The 16,404-nt window shown below is 44.7% G+C and overlaps 1 protein-coding gene across 2 annotated transcripts in view; it reads right to left on the reverse strand.

The window, feature by feature from the left end:
- drosha (drosha ribonuclease III) overlaps positions 1–16,404 on the reverse strand; it is a 159,217-nt gene that overhangs the window by 9,588 nt on the left and 133,225 nt on the right. For both annotated transcript variants that reach the window (XM_041184702.1, XM_041184701.1), the window contains one exon: positions 13,259–13,305. In XM_041184702.1, the coding sequence (XP_041040636.1) occupies positions 13,259–13,305 (47 nt within the window). The remainder of the gene's footprint in view (positions 1–13,258; positions 13,306–16,404) is intronic.

Genomic DNA, 16,404 nt, shown 5'->3' on the forward strand with positions numbered 1-16,404 from the left:
CATTCACACACACACATACACGCGCGCTCACACACAGACATGTGCATTCTCTCTCGCGCAATCTCCCGTGCACAGGCACGCGCACTCTCTCGCGCACAGGAACGCGCACTCTCTCGCGCACAGGCACGCGCACTCTCCCGCGCACCGGCACGCGCACTCTCTCGCGCACAGGCACGCGCACTCTCTCGCGCACAGGCACGCGCACTCTCTCGCGCACAGGCACGTGCACTCTCCTGCGCACAGGCAGGCGCACTCTCCTGCGCACAGGCACGCGCACTCTCTCGCGCACAGGCACGCGCACTCTCTTGCGCACAGGCACGCGCACTCTCCTGCGCACAGGCACGCGCACTCTCCTGCGCACAGGCAGGCGCACTCTCCTGCGCACAGGCACGTGCACTCTCCTGCGCACAGGCAGGTGCACTCTCCTGCGCACAGGCAGGCGCACTCTCCTGCGCACAGGCACAAGCTTGCAGGAACAGCAGATAAATTCACAAGCTGAGAAACTTCAAACAAGGATCCTTTCTTTAAAAAAAAAACTGAAATTGTTTTGCTAAAAATATAAAACCATATTATCTAAAGGTAATATTTGCAATATATAGCGAGCGTTGCATTACAGTTTTCTTGATATCTGCTTAAACAATTTTTAAGCCTTTTTAAATTCGCAGTGAGTTACAGGGAATTCAAAACCATCTGCTGAGGACAGAACTAGGGTCAAATTGAGTCCCGCACTGCCGGAGAGCCAAATAACATTCAGTGGCTCACACATGAAGAATAAGGGCTTGGGCAAGGATGGTGTCAGAGGGGCTATAGCTTCTCCTGAATTCCCTACTGGATTGGTTGGTGACGATGAGCGGAATCGTCCCAGATTTGCAAAAAGAGCGATAGTGGGCGGAAAAGATTTTACCCGCTGGCCGCAATGGTGGGTTTTTGCACCATAATCGCCCCATTCCCGCCACATTAATTATGCAGGGGCAGGAAACACGCTGTCTCACTTGGCGGGCGGCCTCCGATTTGCCCGCTCGTTGCTACCTCGCCGCTTCCTCCCGCAGGGCGCCATATTTAAACTGCAGCCGCGCGCACACTTCTCAACGCCTGTAGCCCAGGAGGACCACCGGTGAATACACGGTCCTGAAAGCCCAAGGCGAGTGCGATCCTCCGATTTAGTGGCGCGCCCTTGGGACGCCTTCTGGACACCGTGCGGGCTGCCGCAACGTCCTCTACCCCTGCTCTGGCCGCAGGAGGCCCATCAGTCTCACCACTCCGGCATGGGAGGTGACGGTAGAGGTGGTCAGAGCTAATGCTGCCTGCACCATCTCATTACTCTAAACTCACACACTCACAAACACATTCACTGGCATCACCACTCTCTGCCAGCTCAAGGAGCATCACCACTCACTCTCTCTCACACACACCCTCACATCTCCATCTGGCCTCATCTCCTCTGGAGACTGCCTCCTCAGTCCTCACCCTCTTAAGGCCACTTGCACAGATCAACATGTGACTGACACACACACAGACACCCCCCCCCCACCCCACCGGAAACCACCAACCACCTCCCTCCCCCCCCTTCCTCAGTACATCCCTCGACCTGCAGCCATTGAAAAGCCACTCCGTACCTTACGTCTGGCCTGGTGGGTAGAGACCTGCCCGTGATCCTGCCTAAAAGTGATATGGTGCTGCCTGTGAAACCTGGCGCTGATGACCCTGAGTGCTGACCGAAGCAAGGTAGGCAAACCAACCTCGAAGGAACCTGTGCTGTTGTGAAACACCTGTTTCCCGATGTGCTAGGATGATCCAGTGTAGGGAGGGGTATGATTCCGGTGAGCAGGGCTTATAGAGAGATTGCTGGATTATTGCAATTAGGTTCCCGACGCGTGGCAGTGGGAAACCCGGCCCTGCCACTGATGGGCCAAGTGGACAATCGCAAACTGGTTCCACGACAACGTGAAGCCAATTTTTGATTTTCTCGCCATATTGACCCCACCCCCCAACGACACCTGACGCCAACAGGGCCGGACAATTCTGATCTACGTTATATTTTTGGCCCTCATACTGGTCTCGGCCACAAGTGGAAACATTAGCTTTACATCTATCCTATCAAATTCTTTCATAACCCTGAACTGTTCTATCAAGTCACCCCTCAAACTTCTCTGCTCAAGAGAAAAGAACACCAGCCTGTTCAGTCTCTCCTGATAGGTAGAACCTCTGAGTTCTGGTATAATTCTAGTATACTATGTTGTTACTATTCCAAATTTGGCCTTTGTTTTATCTCTATCTCCAGCATACAAATAGTTGTTTGGTGGTACAGAACTTGAATATTGTTGAAAAAAAGACATGCTGTTGAAACTTTTTGTCTTGCACTCATCAGGACAGATGCAAGAATACCAAATTTCAAAAGGAATTTTTTTTTAATTCATTCATGGGATGTGGGCATTGCTGGCTAGGCCAGCATTTATTGCCCATCCATAATTGCCCTTGTTCAGAGGGCATTTAAGAGTCAACCACATCGCTTTGGGTCTGGAGTCACAAGTAGGCCAGACTGGGTAAGGATGGCAGGTTTCCTTCCCTAAAGGACATTAGCAAATCAGATAGGTTTTTATAACAATCGACAATGGTTTCATGGTCACCATTAGAGTTTTAGTTCCAGATTTTTTTTATTGAATTTAAATTCCAGTAATAATTTATGCTGCATGAGAAAAGGGTACAGATTGGTTGGCAAGTGGACTCTGATTGGTAGAGGCGTTGCCATGCAGAATGCACCAGAGAACAGTAACCAATTGTTTGAATTCAAACTAGGCAAGTCGCCTCTCATTGGTCAAAGCTTTGCCATGGGGAATGACCCAGGGAACTGCTATTAATAGAATTTAAATGCAGGGAAATTCCATTTCTATGGAAACAAACCTCAGTACTTGGTTTGCTTTTTCAAAATAATTGCTTAATCAAGCAGCAAAACTACTTTGTAATCCATGTATCTATACTCCAAGATCCCTTTGTCCCAACAACCCTTTTGGAAACTTATTTTCCAAGGAGCGCGTGGCCCACCTGTTCTTACCGAATGAGATCCAGTTTAGTGCAATTGCCCCTTCCCAAAATGTTTTTAAATTTAGCTCAAACAGCACTCATCGAAACAAAAGCATGGACACTTTCCAGCACGTTTATTCTCCTAAAGGATTTTAATGAGAAAGATTAGTCCAGTTTCTTTAATATTCTGAAAAAAAAAATGGATAATTTGAAGCCAAGGTGGCTGGAGTTCAGATTCAGATCAACAATGGCCTCATTGAAGGGCAACAGGACAGGCTAGAGGGGCTGAATGGTCTCCTTCTGCTCCTTTAATACAGATGCTGATACATTTAACATTAAAGACCATGTAAAAAAAAAAACAACTAACAAAGTCCCAATCGAGGACCAAAACTGAAGAATTTTTAACCTCACATTTGGCTTTGGATAGGTGTTGGACTTCTAGTAAATAGAGTTAACATTACTTAACATATTTAAGAAAGGTAAATTTATTGGGAACATGACTGCAGGTTATGAAGATAAACAGAAAGAATCCAATAAGCCCTGAACTGCTCGAATCTTCTGAAGTGCCATTCTGAGCAAGGCAACTGTTCACAGATGCATAATGTAGATTCAAATTCTGACAATTAGTTTGGTCTTGTATTCAAGGGTGTGTGTGTGTGTGTGTGTGTGTGTCTGTGTGTGTGTGTGTCTGTGTCTGTCTGTGTGTGTGTGTGTGTATGTGTCTGTCTGTGTATGTGTGTGTGTGTGTGTGTCTGTGTGTGTGTGTGTGTGTGTAAGTAAACCATAAATAAAGTGCATAGACACTTCTTCAGAATCTGAGTGAGGTGAACACTGTCTATGAGAAAAGCTAGTTTACAAATGTGGTTTGTTATTGGAGATGAAGACATCCTTTATCTCAAATTTATGCCTCTTTATATTCGCTGAAAAACACTTTCGATAGCAACACACTTTAGGTGCAAAGGGATTTACTCAACATTTATTTTGATTTAATTATCTGTCTTAATTTGTTTTTTGTATTGCAAAAAAGCTTTGATAAAAGTCATCACTGAACTGAATCCACTCATGTATACAGTATTCACAATACCCCACAATTAGAAAATTGTATTCATTTGAATCTAATTTTTCTAATATAATAGTTGATTTGACTGAAGGACTGTGTTTTTCTTCCATTTATTTCCCTTTTGTTTAAAACTCCCAATCGTTGGCATCAGATCCTCATTAATATTTAACGATTGAGGTTTGATTATCTATGTGCTCATTTTCCACCTATTGTCATTCAACTTTTCTAAACTCCAGAATATGTTTGCACATGTACCATCTTCTTATAGTGACAGTCAGATCACCGTATTCAGTCCCACACTCAATGGGCCACACAATTAAAACCTTCACAAAATCACTGCAGCAATCACTGAACAATGAGCAACTAATTTACCCAAGTGATTTTATTGCAAAATGGTGCAGATGCCGTAGAGATAGGAAATGGGGAGATGGGAATGCCGGATACTATGTGGGAGTGAAGCATATTGTTTATTTCAGTTTGTCAGATACACACACACACACACACACACACACACACACACACACACACACAAATATCTAAAGGCTCTGAAGACAACAATATTTAGCAAGTAACAGAACCCATGGGTAGAAAAGTCAAGAGGGTTGGTTTACGAGTCATAGAACATAAGAATATAAGGAAAAGGAACAGGAGTAGGCCATTCAGCCCCTCGAGACTGCTCCTCCATTCAATAAGATCATGGCTGATCTTCTTGTGTTTCGATTTCCACATTCCCGTCTAACCCTGATAACCTTTGTTCTCTCACCTAACAAGAATTTATCTACCTCTGACTTAAAAATATTCAATGACCCCGTCCCCACCACCTTCTGAGGCAGTGTTCCAAAGTCACACAACACTCAGAGAAACCATTTCTCCTCATCTCTGTCCTAAAAGGGCGACCCCTAATTTTAAAACAGTGCCCTCTAGTTCTGGACTTACCCACAAGAGGGAACATCCTTTCCATGTCCACCTTGTCAAGGCCATTCAGGACCTTGTACACTTCAATCAAATCACCCCTCACTCTTCTATACTCCATGGAAACAAGCCCAGTCTGTCCAACCTTTCCTCATAAGACAACCCACTTATTCCAGGTATCAATCTAGTAAACCTCCTTTGAACCGCCTCCAATGCATTTACATCCTTCCTTAAGTAAGGAGACCAAAACCGTACACAGTATTCGAGGTGGGGTCTCACCAATGCCCTGTATAACTGAAGCATAACATCCTTACTTTTATGTTCAATCCCTCTCATAATAAAGGATAGCATTCCATTAGCCTTCTTAATTACTCGCTGTACCTGCATACTAACTTTCTGTGACTCACATACTAGAACACCTGGATCCCTCTGCACCTCTGAATTGTGCAGCCAATCTCCATTTAAGTAATACTCTGCTTTTTTGTTCTTCCTGCTAAAGTGAACAACTTCACCCTTTCCCAAATTAAACTACATTTGCCAGATCTTTGTGCACTCACTCAACCTATCTATATCCATCTGCAACCTCCTCATCTCCTTTTCACAACATACTTTCCTACCTATCTTTGTGTCATCTGCAAATTTAGCTACCATGTCTTCACTCCCCTCACCTAAGTCATTGATGTAAATCATAAAAAGTTGAGGCCCCAGTACAGACCCTAGTGGGACTCAACTCGTCACATCCTTCCAATCAGAAAAAGACCCATTTATGCATGCTCTCTGCTTTCTGTCAGCCAGCCAATCTTCTATCCATGCTAATATGTTACCCACTACACCAAGCGCTTTTATTTTCCGTACTAATCTTTGATGTGGCATCTTATCAAATGCCTTCTGGAAATCCAAGTACAGCACATCTACAGGTTCCCCTTTATCCACTGTGCATGTTACTCCTTTAAAAAACTCCAAAAAATTGGTTAAACATGACTTTCCTTTCACAAAACCATGCTGACTCTTCCCGATTGTCTTGAGCTCTTCTAAGTGCCCAGCTATAACCTCCTAATCGGTTCTAAAATCTTCCCCATGACAGCTGTCAAGCTAATTGGCCTATAGTTTCCTGTTTTCTGCCTCCCACCTTTCTTGAATAGAGGGGTTACATTTGCTACTTTCCAATCTGATGGAACCTTTCCAGAAGCTAGCGAATTTTGGAAAATTAACACCAGTGCACTGACTACCTCATTAGCCACCTCTTTTAAGACTCTAGGATATAGTCTATTGGGATCCGGAGGCTTGCAAGCCGCAGCTCCATCAATTTACTCAGTACTATTTCTCTAGTGATTTCAATTTCACCAAGTTCCTTTCTCCTGTTTATCTCCTGATTTGCAGCTATTACTGGAATTTTTTTGTATCCTCTATAGTGAACACAGAAGCAAAATATTTGTTCATTTCTTGCACCATTTCCTTATTACCTACTACTAACTCCCCATTGTCACTCTCTAGAGGACCAACACTCACAGTACTTACTCTTTTCCTTTTTAAATACCTGTTCAAACTCTTGCTGTCCAGTTTTGCATTTCCAGCTAGCTTCCTCTCGTACTCTAACTTCTTTCTTCTGATTAACCTTTTAGCCATTCTCTGCCGTTCTTTGTATTCTGTCCAATCATCTGTCCTGCCACTCATCTTTGTGGAGTTGTATGCTTTTTCCTTAAGTTTGATGCTTTCCTTAACCTCTTTAGTTAACCACAGATGGTGGGACCCCCCTTAGAATTTTTCTTTATAGTCGGAACGTACTTATCCTGAATACTCTGAAATATCCCCTTAAATGGCTACCACTGCTTTTCTATTGATCTGTCCTCTGGACTAGTTTCCCAGTTCACTTCTGCTAGCTCAGCTTTCATCCCCACATTGTTGCCCTTATTTAAGTTTAAGATACTAGTCTTACACCCGCTCTTCTCCCTTTCAAACTGGATGTAAAATTCAATCATATTATGGATGCTGCTACCTAGGGGTGCGTTTACTCTGTGGTCACTAATGAATCCTGTCATATTACACAATACCAAGCCTAATATAACCTGCTCTCTGGTTGGTTCAGAACGTGCTGCTCTAAGAAACTATCTCGAAAGCATTCTAAGAACTCCTCATTCAGGCTACTACTGCCAATCTGATTTTTCCAGTTTGTGTGCAGATTAAAATCACCCATGATTATTGCTGTCCCTTTATCACACGTACACAATATTTTTTCTTGAATAGATTGCAATGTAAATGCCATTTGCCTTTGAGTGCATCACATTTCTACTTCTCTTTAGCTCTGAAGAAGAGTAATATGGACTTGAAACGTTAGCTCTGTTTCTGTCTCCACAGATGCTGCCAGACCTGCTGAGTTTTTCTAGCACCATCTGTTTTTATTTCAGATTTCCAGCACCTCCAGTATTTAGCTTTGGTCTTAATGATGGTGCGGATGTGCGGTTAGAAGTTCACTTCGAGGTCAAATACAACACCAAACTTGTGAACAGACTGGTTCAGCCTCAGACTGTTGCCTGGAAACAGGATAGAGTCGATGGCTCGGGAACAGTGGCAGAGGTCGAAGGCAATGGCTTTGACCTTCCCAATATTTAGTTGGAGGAAGTTTCTTCCCATCCAATAGGGCAGACAGAGGAGGTTTTCACACTTCTCAAAACTAAGTATCGATAGAAGGTAATAAACACATCTTTGATATACAGGCAACAATCGAGCGCACACAACCTGAAGCCTGCCATACCTATGTCTTTGAATTTATAACACCCAGGTACCTTTTTGTAAACAAAAGCACAAAGTTCTCCATGGTGGTGAGATTCAGTGTGAGCAGCGGAGCTCCCATGAATGAGTTTTATAGAAGGGACAGCAAAGCAAGCGTTAAAATTTGTTGACAGATTCTAAGCTAAGAGAGCCTTTCCTACAAGAGAAGTAACAGCAAGACACTGTCGAAAAAGACACAAGTGTCTAGTCTGGAGTCAGGTTTGCATTGCGAGCATGAGGAGGAGGGAGATCATGTGACTGTAGCAAGCTGATTAAGCATCAGCATGCAAAGCTCTTAAAAGGTACAGTCACATTGTGATTTCCTCTCACTGAATTGTGCAGAATACCTGAAACAGAAAGAAGCATTAGATTTTACCAAAAAAACACAGGATGCAACCAATACCAAAGCTCTTACTTTGTAGTTTCGCAGAACAAAGAAAAACCAGAATAGCTTAAATCTACATTTATTGACAGCACCATGATGGTGGCTGGGGGGGGTGCAGGGAGACAATGGTTTAGCAGTAATGCCACTAGACTAGTAATCCAGAAACTCAGGCAAATGCTCTGGGGACATGGATTCAAATTTCACCACGGCAGCTGGTGGAATTTGAATTCAATTAATAAGTCTGGGATATAAAGCTAGTATCAGTAACGGTGACTATGCCAACTATCACTGATTGTTGTAAAACCCCATTTGGTTCACTGATGTCCTTACCTAGACTGGCCTACATGTGACTCTAGACCCATAGTGATGTGGTTGAATGTTAACTGCGCTCTGGAACGGCTGAGCAAGCCACTCAGTTGAAGGGGAATTAGGAATGGGCAAAATACTAAGCTCGCCAGTGACACCCACATCCCTTGGCAGAATTTTTAAAAAGGACCACATTTCTGGGTACACGGGTATAGTCCTCAGTTTTGGTATTTCAGAGAATTCACTTGTGACCTCTCAACGAAATGAAAGCATTTTTTTTTCCTAAGAATAAGATGGTAGGTCAGGTAATATCATATGGGATAAACATATAGCATAAAAGAAAAGAAAGACTTGCCTCTATATAGCACCTTTCAGGTGTCCCAAAGTGCTTTACAGTTTATGAAGTATTTTTAAAGGGCGGTTACTGTTGTAATATAGGAAACATGGCAGCCTATTTGCACACAGCAAGCTCCCAATAGCAATGTGATAATGATCAGAGAGTCTGTTTTTGTCATAAAGTTATTTACAGCACAGAAAGCGGCCATTTGGCTCATCGATGTTTACTGAGGCAGAACTGTTGATCAGGTTACCAGGGATAAGGTTCATGTATGATCTTTTACAGTCCCCTAGAGGGCAGTCAGGACCTCGGTTTAATGACTAGTCCAAAAGATGACACCTCCAACACTGCAGCACTCCCAAATGTCAACACAGACTTTTGTGCACGAGTCCTGGAGTGGGACTTGAACCCACAACCTTTTGACTGAGAGATGACAGTGCTGCCCACTGAGCCATGGCTCACACACAAGAATATATGGACACTTTTGTAAGATTGACACCCGACACTGCTGACTGAACCAGCTTCATGCAAAGCCCCAAGTGGAAAATCTCAGGTATACTGCCCTAGCATTTCCTAGCAGGTACTGCATTTATATTACATAGCGTTCCACACACCCATTTTCAGGACAATCTCACTGTCTGGGAGAAGGTTCCTGACTGAACTGGCTTAAATCTGATTTGCTCTCAATTTATTCCTACGATAAAACATTACGGATGCAGAGAGTCTGAAATAAGAATGGAAAACGTGAGGAATGCTCCGCTCCGTTTCTCGCTCCACGTGCCTGCTCTTTCCAACATTTGCTCTTTTTATTATTTCAGGCTTCCAGCAGGCGTGGAATTTTGCCTCTGCTTTGGCAGGCACTAGTCAGGACTAGTACACAGGGTAGGGACAATGGCAATACTTGAATGACCTTTGCGGAAAACAGGCAGAATCAGAACACAAATTCTTCACTTCGATGGAATAGAATAATAGAACCAATCGGTCTCACTCTGAGGTAACACAAGACTTCAATAAACAACCTGACAAGATTCCTCCCTGATTATCGACTAGCTAGCAAATCTATCCACTAATAATGATGAGCAAGCATGATCATTATTTTGATTGAATTCCATCTACCCAAAATTCATCTGATATGTGGCCATGAACAGGACAATTATCTCCCCTGATCCTACCTCCCACCTCAATTTAACATTGACATTCCTTAGGCAGCCCTATAATTACATGTTCTACTTTGGTACTTGATGCGTTGCATCAGGTCTTTCATCGTCAAGCTTCAGGCACTAATCTCCAACAGGTTTGTTCCTTTCAAGACATCATTTGCTAACCCCAGGATGTGATGGTTAATAGTCTTTAACCTGGTTATCTTCTTCTAAAGCATGTTCCAGGTGACAGTGTTTCCGATCTCCTCCTATCATCAGGCCTACACACTTCAGCCAAAGGTGGTCACTTGACGGTCAATGGCCATAGCCTGACTCAACTGTACTCTTCATGCACAGATATCTCAACCACGATAGACAGAGGGCAGAATATTTCCCCTATTATGGGGGTAGGGGGGGGGTGGGGAGTTGAAGAGCAAGTGCGCAAAGTCGCACCTCCGATTGGCGCCCCCGATTGGGGGTGCGCCACCATTTTACATGGACGGGCCAATTAAGGCCCACCCAGTGCGACGTCCGCCAGGAAGCGCTATGCGCTCCCCGAGTGGGCGGTGGGAGGGGATTCCCTCAGCCGGGGGTGCGCTCTTTCGCGCATGCACTCATCTCCCTGAGACTAAGTGCTGTCTCAGGGAGATCGGCTCCATGTTAAAAAATATTAAAAAGAGAGAAAGAAAATTCCCTGACATGTCCCCTCACGCGACACTGTCACGTGGGTTGGGACATGTCCATCACTTTTTAAAAACACTTTAATTGAATTTTTAAAAATCTGCATGAAACCTCGTCCCGCCCGTGGATGAAGTTTTCATGCTCTCTCTGAAGCCCGCTGGGGTTCCCGGCCTGCCCCACAACCTTAAGGTTGGACGGGCACGTCCATTAAGTACTTAAAAGACTCTGTCGGTGGCCTCAATTGGCCATTGACAGGTCGGCGGGACCGCAGCTGATTTCGCTGCGCCCCCGCCTTCCTGAAAATTTAAATGGGGCGCGGTGACGGAGAGAGTTCCGACCGACGCCATCCGGCGTCACTTTACGTGTCAGCGAGTAGCGAGTGGGCCCCACCCCCCGGCTGAGGGTAAATCCTGGCCAGAATGTTTCTACAGAAGAATGTTATTGTTGAAGGATGCTGCTTCCCCTAATGCTCAAAAGCTCCAGAGGTCGTTCTGCTTCATTTGAAATGATGTAGTAGCAACAAGAGAACTCATTTTATTTCTGGAGATCTTAGTTTAAATTAAAGGAATAAGGAGCCTGCGTACACCTTGGAAAATAAAAACCTAAATGGGATTAATTTCTCGGGGATAGAACTGAGAAGCGGAGGTGTTATGTTAAATTTTTATCGAACCTTGGTTAGACCAAACTGGGGTAATACGAACAGTTCTGGGCTCCAGGTTATAGCAAGGATAAGGAGGCACCAGAGATGATGCAAGAAAAGATTTGCAAAGAATGGCACCAGAACTGAGAGGAAATATCGAACAGCCAGGGGCTTCTTACTGTACAAAATGAGACATGACCTGATAGAGGTCTTTAAGACAATGAAAGGGTTCAGTAGTATAGACAAAATGTTTCCACTTATGGGAGAACTAGAAGTCATGAACTATAGGATAGTCACTGATAAATCCAATAGGGAATTCAGGAGAAACTTCTTTACCCAGAGGGTGGTGAGATTGTGGAATTCACTGCCACAGGCGAATAGTCTAGATGCATTTAAGGAAAAGCTGGATAAACACATGGGGAAAAATTTTCACCCCATTTGGTGAGGGGTGGGGGGGAGGGGGTAGAGAGAAGAGTGCAGGAATGGGCCCAGGCGGGCGCACCACCATTTTATGTTGGCGGGCCAATTAAGGTCCATCCAGCGTGACATCTGCCCGGAAGAGCTAGCCCACCCCTGTGCAGGCAGGGGTGGGGGGGGGGGCGGGGGGATTCCCTCAGCCGGGAATGCGCTCTTCCGTGCACTGACCTCCCTGAGGCTAAGTGCTGCCTCAGGGAGATCGGCTCAGAATTAAAATTTTTAATAGAAATAATAAAAAAAATTTACCTGACATGTCCCCTCATGTGACACGGCCACGAGTTGGGACGTGTCCATAACTTTTGGTGAAAGATTTGATAAAAATTTAAATATCCTCACGAAACCTCATCCTGCCCTTGGATGAGGTTTTCATGCTTTTTCAGAAGCCCGCCAGGGCTCCCGGCCTGCCCCACAACCTTAAGGTTGGTCGGGCAGGTCCATTAATGACTTTAATTGGTTTTTCAACGGCCTCAATTGGCCATTGACAGGTCAGCGGCTGCGCAGCTGACTTGGCTCCACCCTCACTGACCTGAAAATGGAAGTGACGTCGGGAGTTCCAACCGATTTCATCCTGCATCATTTTACACATCAGTGAGCAGGCCCTGCCCCCGCTCGCCAACCAGAAGATCCTGCTTATGGGGGAGAAAGCAATAGAAGGATATGTTGATGGGGTGAGATGAAGAGGAGAAGGAGGTTCATGTGGAGCAAGAACACTGGCCTGGTCCAGCCAGCTTGCTTCTGTGCTGTAGATTGGATGTAACTAATGGGTCTTTCTCACAAGAATCCAAGGACTGATTAATCACAGTGGCCATTCCTCTCAATGAAAACTCCACGCTGGATGAACGCGGAAGTTCAGTTAACCTCGAGCAATGTTGAACTGCTCCTCCAGCATGAGCTTTCCCTGCAACAGTCATTCATATGAGTTGCCTTAAATGGTACAAAACTTCCTGGTTTTCAATTATTGTATCTGTCCTGGCAGAAGTGGCAGGAGGATTCACAGGCTGATTAAACGAGCTGACAGGCTGCAAAGGAATGTTGCGCTCATGGTCATAGCCACCTCTATAGCAGCCAATAAAGGCGATTAGTTCTATATAGCAGGGGAAGAGGAGATGGGGCACAAAGAGGACGCAATTCATACATAATCCACCTGATCAAGTATCCGGGGTGAACGTCAACCCAACTTCAAATCCACAGGGACTGCTGGGAATGGGCTTTAAACTCTGTGCACTTTCTGACTCAGAGTTGTGAATGCTACCGATTGGGTAAAGGTTCCTAGTTGCATTAATAAATGGGGCGACCTTGCTTTCAAGGATCAGAATGATGATTCTGACGTGATCTGTCTAAAGCACCTTTGATTTGACAGCTTTCTGGTTTGGACTTTTGGGTCGCATATCTTCTGAAATACCTAGGGTCATTTTCTTATTCATCAGTTCTAATCCAGTTCATCCAAATGTACAGCTTAGTTACTCTGCTGAATCTTCTAAGGATTAAAAAGGGACAGAGATAGTAGACATTGAAAAAAAAATTCTCTTACATTTTTCCAACGCATCCATGGCAGCTCCCATTTCTGCTTGCTGAATGCTGTTTGAGAGAGAAAATAATAATTAGGATGGCAAACCGAAGCGCTGAGCAGGAGCCAGATTGTGCAGTTTTTACGAAACAGTTTCACTAACAGAGCAGGGTCTTCTTTGCCTTTCTCATAAGTAAGTGTAGTCTGGGGAGTGGGTGAATGGTGGTTGAGATTTCATCACTGTCTGGCTGTGGGGGCAGCCAATAAACCTGATGTTTTTATTTGTGTGCGGCTACCACTCGGAGCCAATAATAAAAACGGCTGAAATGTATCTTTTCTCAAGCAGCGCCAAATGAAATAACCTGCAAGGACTTCAATCAAGCTGCCAGTGGAATGCAACTGCTGCTGCCGATTTAATCATCTTGATCTGACTGTACAAAGTGCAATAATACAAAATGGGTGACGAATTATAAAGTTCGGACGCTGCATCACTTCCAGCCGCTAATATTAATCTTTAAAGATGGTACAAGAAACATCAGCTTCATTTCAGCATTTTTTTTTTAAGCAAAATGCTACTGGATCTCAACTACAAAATTAAAAAGCCCTTTTGAGTAACAACAACAACACCACCATCCTGCATTTGTATTGTGCCTTTAACGTTGTGAAACTTCCCAAGGTGCCGCACAGGAGTGTTATAAAACAGGATTCGTCACTGAGCCCGCTATAGGAGGTATTGGGACATGTGACCAAACGCTTGGCGAAAGAGGCTTTAAGGAGCTTCTTACCGGACGGACAGGTGGGGGGGATGGAGAGGTTAAGGAAGGGAGTTCCAGAGTTTAGGGCCAGGGTGACTGAAGCACAGAAAACAAATGGTGTTCAGCCAGTCTCAGTGGCTGATATCTCTCTGATTCAGCCTCCTCAGAATTTTGATTCCCAGGGTTGTCCGGAGGTCCCAGTGCTTGACCAAACTCAATTGCTAGGCCCTGAAATCTCACAGGGTCCTCTTCCGTTTCCTGCTGCTGCAGGACATCAGCCCAAAATACCATCAGAACACGTCCAATTTTTAAGCATTTTATCTAATTTCGCCATGATTTCTGCTGCTATGCTGCCCAATGGAATCCCCTACAGATTCTCCAAGCACTTAACATTAATTCAAATTTCAGTTTGAACAATTACTTTAACTTCGTCAAGCTTTCAGGCATAACCTTTAACTTGAGGTATCTCAACTCGCTTAACTTTTTAGTTTGGTATCTAACACCGGTCTTCACAATTCAAGACACCTTTGCGCAAAAGGTGCTTTCTCCATAGCAACACTTTGGCCAATCATAGTCGACTTGCCAACTCTTTCCTCCTGTAGTATAAATTGTTGTCAGCGTTTGAAATTTGGCATTCTTGTGTTTGTCCGGATGAGTGCAAGAGAAGAAGCTTCAGCAACATGTCTCTCTTTTCAAGATTCAAGATCCCCTTACATCACCCAAGAGGGGCACTTAACCCCAATCTCAGAAAATCAGTACCCGATGCACAATTGCAAATCTTCCTACTTTGTCCGAGTGTTAAATTATGGTGGACGTTGTGTTGTGAACATAAATCTAGTAGGATTTCATTTTTGATTGATTGCCCTCTTGAACTCCACGTAGAAAGAGTGCACCTGACAGAAAGAGAATACTTTCATTCCAAGACTGGATTGGACAGAGCTTTGATGAGACCACACCTGGAATACTGTGCGCAGTTGGGTCTCCGTACCTAAAGGATATACTTGCATTGGAAGTGGTACAGCAAAGGTTCACAGACTCGATCCAGGGATGAGGGGTGTTGCCCTAGGATGAGAGGCTGAGTAAACTGGTTCTATGCTCTCTGGAGTTTAGAAGAATGAGAGGGGATCTCAATGAAACATGCCAGACTCTAACGGGGCTTGACAGGGTAGACACCTGGGGAGTCATTTCCCCTGGCTGGGGAAATCCAGAACATGGGTACAGTCTCAGAATAAGGGGTTGATCATTTAAGATCGAGGTGAGAAGAAATTCCTTCCATCGGAGGGTTTTGAATCTTCCTTACCCCAAAGGGCTGTGGACGCTCCACTGTTGAGTGGGATTGATAGGTTTCTGATCTCTCAGGGAATCAAGGGTTATGGGGAGTGGGCAGGAAAGTGGAGTTGAGGTAGAAGATCTATCATGGTCGTATTGAATGGCCAAGTGGTCTACGCCTGCTCCTATTTCTTATGCTCTTATGAGTCAAACCTTGATCATAGAGATGAAAAGACAATGTTATAGTTGACTGCACCAGCCAGTGCCCATGTACAATAATCAGAGTGAGTGCTGAGCTGCAGCTTTTCCCCACCACTATGCAGATTAAATCAGCAACTCTTAAGAAAAACTAATCCCAGACCCCTGATCAATATCGATTGTAAATGTTTCCTACTTACAATACAAAGGAACAGCTTTTTAGTTGCAGAATTAGAACTGATATTTGGCACCAAAACGAACAGTGAGGAGCTCATTTGTTTGAAGGTGCTCTTAGGGCTTTTCACTATGTTAATGGTGCTATGTAAATGCAAGTTGATGCTGAGCGTGCCTGGGAATACTGTCAGGGGGATGGAAGTAGAAAAGTTTATGGAGTTCTACAAAGCTTGTACCCCATCAGTCGTGGAAGACTGGAGCTATGGAGATGACAGTGCTGAGAACATCTCGTTTGTGGTTCATGGGCAGAATATTGTAGTCGGCTTGCGGGGACGGGCCTGACACACTGACGGGTAAATTGAGGCCGGGCATGCATCCAGATGTCATCGCGCCTCATTTCGATATTTCATTCAGTGGGCGCATGCTGGAGGCGGCTGCGTGCCCACCGAACTCTCAACGGCTTATTAAAGCCATTAAAAAAGCAATTTAAGTTGTTTGCAACGCTGCCCATCCAGCCTTAAGGTCAGTGGGCAGGGGAAGAGCCCAAGCGGCCTTCGCATTTTTCAGGAAGCCTCATCCACAGGCGGGATGAGGTTGCCTGAAGCTTGTATAAAACAAAATAAATAAATAAATTTCCGTAACTTCGCAAACATATCCCAGCTTATGTGATGCTGTCACATGAGGGGGCAGCTTTGTGCCTCGGGGAGGTTTCTGCACTCCTTCGTGCGCGTGCACATAAAAGCGCCAACTCTTCCTCCTCGCCCCTCCCACGTT

The sequence above is a fragment of the Carcharodon carcharias genome, chromosome 3 (genome assembly GCF_017639515.1).
Source record: "Carcharodon carcharias isolate sCarCar2 chromosome 3, sCarCar2.pri, whole genome shotgun sequence".
NCBI classification, from domain to species: domain Eukaryota; kingdom Metazoa; phylum Chordata; class Chondrichthyes; order Lamniformes; family Lamnidae; genus Carcharodon; species Carcharodon carcharias.